The 4,553-nt window shown below is 41.8% G+C and overlaps 1 protein-coding gene across 1 annotated transcript; it reads left to right on the forward strand.

Annotated features, from left to right (window-relative positions):
• Positions 1–1,330: 1,330 nt before the first annotated feature.
• LOC119976134 (C-C motif chemokine 20-like) lies at positions 1,331–3,014 on the forward strand. The gene is made up of 4 exons (XM_038816326.1): positions 1,331–1,547; positions 1,675–1,786; positions 1,884–1,961; positions 2,619–3,014. The coding sequence occupies exons 1-4, from the start codon at positions 1,466–1,468 to the stop codon at positions 2,650–2,652; spliced, it is 306 nt and encodes a 101-aa protein (XP_038672254.1). The 5' UTR covers positions 1,331–1,465; the 3' UTR covers positions 2,653–3,014.
• Positions 3,015–4,553: the final 1,539 nt, after the last annotated feature.

The raw sequence follows: 4,553 nt of genomic DNA on the forward strand, positions 1-4,553 counted from the left end.
TCTATACACAATGTTTTTGAACAAGGTCAAAGTTTTTCTTATTCGTAAGGGGAATTATCAAGTTACGGCAAAGGAGAGAACAAATGGAACAGTAAAGAATTGGGTGTGGGGTTAGGTTACAGAATAGAAACATTCCACCCGTAATCATAATAAGTAATGGGAGCAGCCCTTCTCAGTTTTAACAGAATTAACATACAGTGCTTTCCTGTCCTAGATATTTCCTTCAAACATGATCTCATCAAAATTTACTTTTCTTCTTTTTAATATGAGTGCCACAACCCCCGTAATAACCACACAATTTGTGTATTTTGTATTCTCTCATGGGATGTGGGCATCACCGACAAGGCCGGTATTTGTGACCTATCCCTAATTTTCTTAAACTTGAGTGGGCTTGCTCGGCCATTTCAGGGGTCAGTTAGCAGCCATCACTTGGCTATGGGCTTGGTATCACACATAGGTCAGGTTGGGTAAGGATTGCAGATCGTCTTCCCTAAAGGGCCGGATGGATTTTTATGCAATCCATTCATTACCAAGACTAGTTTTAGATTCCAGATTAACTAATTGAATTTAAATTCCACCAGCTATGACCACCGGCTGCTTTCCCCTTTGAGGGGAGAGCTGACTGGCACTGATTTAACCTGAGGATCACCACACCTCAGGCGAGGGGCAAGGTTGAGATGGTATGGACTACATGAATAACCTCAGCCCTGGTATGGGAATTGGACTTGCAGTATTGCCATCAACTCCACATCACCTACCAACCATCCAGCCAACTGAGCTAAATGACCCTTCCTTTAATATTAATTATATTTAATTGTTGCAAGTATTTAATACTTGCATGCAATTAAATACAGTTAATATACAATGACACAACACTCCCTCACGACACTGACGTGCAACCTACAGCTCTAAGATGGCTGCTACAACACTCCTTCAAGACGCTTTGCATTGTATCCCTGATTAATCGGGTCTGTTTTTAAGTATTGATCATTCTGCATTTGCTCATAAATATTAAGCATATTCGCATTGATTGAGTTGTTTTGTACTCTGCCCTTAGTTTAAAGCCTGACTCACAATTCATGCAACGGAATTGGCTAGTTTGGAATTGCCATTCTCGTTAATGTCAGCGTATTGTGGCTTTAAATTCAAGAATCAAAGCAGAAACAAGTTAGGAGGCAAAATATTGAATACTTTAAATTAATTCTGAACTCCTAGATGGGGTGGATTGTGAAATCGGAGATCTATTTATAGATGCACAAGCCGATTACATCATGGACTGTTGATCAAAAAAGGTAAGAATGGAAAACCCAGAGGGGAACTAGGCTGCACTTCCTTGATCAGGTCGTCTGTATATAAACTGACTGGCAGGTACCTAGAGGCACATCCGATCTCAGCTGTTGACCCAACAACAAGTTCGAGAGAAGAAAAAAGAGAGATATCTGGGGAAAGAGACCGATAAGCAGCGATGAATACCCTCAAGAAATGTTTGCTGGTGGCTCTGCTCTCGCTGACAATGCTGAGCATGTTTAGTGCCCCTGTGTCAGCAGGTAAGTTTCACGATGACCGTTTAACCCCATGACGGGCAGCTCGGCCAGTTTGTAAACGATTGAAATCAGTGTAGGTGCGCCCTTCTTTTTAATCAACGTCCTTTTTTTTTGTTGCTTCCCCTCCTAGATGGATTTGGCGACTGCTGTCTCCGTTATTCACGTGGCCGGTTGCCTCCCAGTTCCATCGTTGGCTATGTGGAACAACATTCAAATGAAATATGTGACATCGATGCAGTCATGTAAGTATTGGAACTTGACATCCAGCCTCCGATTGCAAGTTGACATTTTACTTTGCCATGTTCTCTTCATTGAAAATTCTTTTGAAATCTTTCACAGACTCTACACGGTTAAAGGACGGGCAGTGTGCACAAACCCCGAGAGTAGATGGGTGAAAAGAGTACTGCATTTTTTGAGGTGAGAGAGAACATTCCCTGCACTGACACTGAAAAAAAAAACTATGGTGTTTTATTCTGACATTTTATTAAGTGAAACAACAAAGTATAAAACTTCTAACATTCTAACAGGATTAGACAGGGTAGATTCAGATAGAAAGGCTGGGGAGTCCAAAACTAGGGGTCATAGTTTGAGGAAGATATTTTAGAGGTGAGGAGAAATGTCTTCACCCAGAGAGTAATGAATCTGTAGAAGGCACTACCGCAGAAAGTAGTTGAGGCCAAAACATTGTGTTTTCTTGGGTGCTAAAGAATCAAGGGATATGGGGGGAGGGGTGGGGGGGGGGGGGGGGGGGGGGAGGCTGGATCAGGGGATTCAACTTGATGATCAGCCATGATCATAATGAATGACAGAGTAGGCTGGAAAGTCCGAACAGCCTCCTCCTGCTCCTATTCTCTATGTTGCCAAGACGATTTAAGGGAGGCATCCAGAATCCCACCTTTGAATGTGAATTTTAATACAAATGCCACTTTATTTCCTTGGTCATAGTAAAATATGAACAAGCTCCTTGTCATGTTTTCCAGGTGTCAGAAAATGACTGGCTACATTCTTAGTGCATTTTTTTTGCCAGGAGTTTGGTTATTTGGAACTTATTTGATCTTCCTTTTGTCTTAACAGCAAAAAGCTGGAAGAAATGTCACATCAAGACTGAGCTGCCATCTTAAGAAGTTATAGCAGCTGTGTCAGCTCCATTTATCACTTAAAACCTTGCTGCATAGTATCTATGTACTCTACAGTTATACAGTTTATGAAACTCGGCATACTTTTACCTTACTCATTGATGTGTAAGCTGTTGAATTGTATGTTCTATTGAACATGAATAAGTAAACGCCAAAACGCTTATATTTATATAAGAACCGCATGTGCTGTAAATACTGAACGTAAAGTGTCACTGTGTATAATTGAAAATGCCAATAAATTTTTTTAAGAAGAACATGAATAAGTAATTAAACTGCAAATATTTATTTTCTGTACATTCCCTTTGCACTGAAATAAACAAAAAATACTGCAATACATCTGTGTCTAATTGTGTTTCATCTCTAGGACTTATTCAGTGCAAGAAAGGTGCAAGATACTGAGCAATGTTTTCTACATTTAAAGATTGGGTTGTTTTTAGTTATTTTAATTTTATAAATTTTGCAACAAATATTTCAATTTTCCACTAAGAAAATTCATTTTGTGGGTTATTATTAACCTCAAGAACAGACTTTTAATTTAAAGTCATAATTTAGTGATTCTGAAGGACTGCAGGAGCATTATATACATTAGTCCAGCTTCAACAAACCTGAGAGTCTAAGACAGAATGACCAATGCGCTGCTCGATTCACTTAATCCGTCTCTCTGACGAACATCGGAAAGATTAACAGCAAAAGGCCATCTCCTTGAGCCTGCTCCTCCATTCAGTAAGATCATGGCTGATTATATTGTGGCTTCAATTACACTTTTACTCTTGCGATCCACAACCTTTGATTCCCTTGTAGATCAAATACTCAGCCTTGAATCCAATGACCCACCCTCCAATGTTCTCCTGCATAGTGAATTCTAAACGCAAAAAATCCTTCGAGAGGAAATTCATTTTCTTCTTAAATTGAAGTACCCTTATTTTCAGACAACTGGAAAAGCTGTTCGATTGGTCCTTGGCAATTGAAACGGAAATATTTGGAAAGATTTTGCCACCATGGCAAAAGTCCTACCACCGGGACCATAAGCAGGAGCTGACTCTGTGCCGGCGGGCGTCAGGACCCTGGGGTGGCATGTTGCTGGCACCTGGGTGACAGCTCGCCTTCCAGAGCTGTCAGCCCAATTAGAATACCAGCAACACCTCAGCATCAACAGTGCCACCATTACAGGAGGCACAGCTGAGGCTTCAGCGTGAAGGAGGGATGCCACAATGCTGCCACGTCATCGAGACAGAGGTTTGTTTTGAACTGCCAATCCGAGGGTGGGAGGAGGCCCTGGAAAATAGGACAGCAAAGCGCAATAGGCGTTGGCCATTGCTGAGTGGGTCTTCCTTGGCCATGGAGTGGCCATTGGAAACATAGCAACATCGAAAATAAGAGCAGCAGTAGGCCATTCGAGCCTGACCCGCTATTCATTATGATCATGGCTGATCCTCTATCTCAATGCCAGACTCCTACGCTCGCCCCATATCTGTTGACACCTTTACAGTCTACAAATCTATCCATTTCCTCCTTAAATTTCTTTCTGAAGGAGGCCATTTCATAGGAAACCACTAGCAGGCTTCAAGGTCATGCTAGTGGGGGTGGGGTTATCTGTAATTGGCCGCCCAGAGGGCGGCTGAACCTCCTGTAATGTGATTCCCAAGGAAGTGAAAGGTTATCCATCTATCCTCATAGCATCTATCAACAGCGTCAGCTCCTGCTTATGGTCCCAGTGGTAGGACTTTTGCCATGGTGGCAAACTACTTCCTAAATATTTCCGTTTAAATTGTCAAGGACCCATCGAATGGCTTTTTCAGGTATCTGAAAATTAGGGCCCTTCCATTTAAGACAAAGATGAATTTCTTCCCGCCTTCCTGCTATTGGCTGGTAA

Source organism: Scyliorhinus canicula, chromosome 13 (genome assembly GCF_902713615.1).
Source record: "Scyliorhinus canicula chromosome 13, sScyCan1.1, whole genome shotgun sequence".
Classification (NCBI taxonomy): Eukaryota; Metazoa; Chordata; class Chondrichthyes; order Carcharhiniformes; family Scyliorhinidae; genus Scyliorhinus; species Scyliorhinus canicula.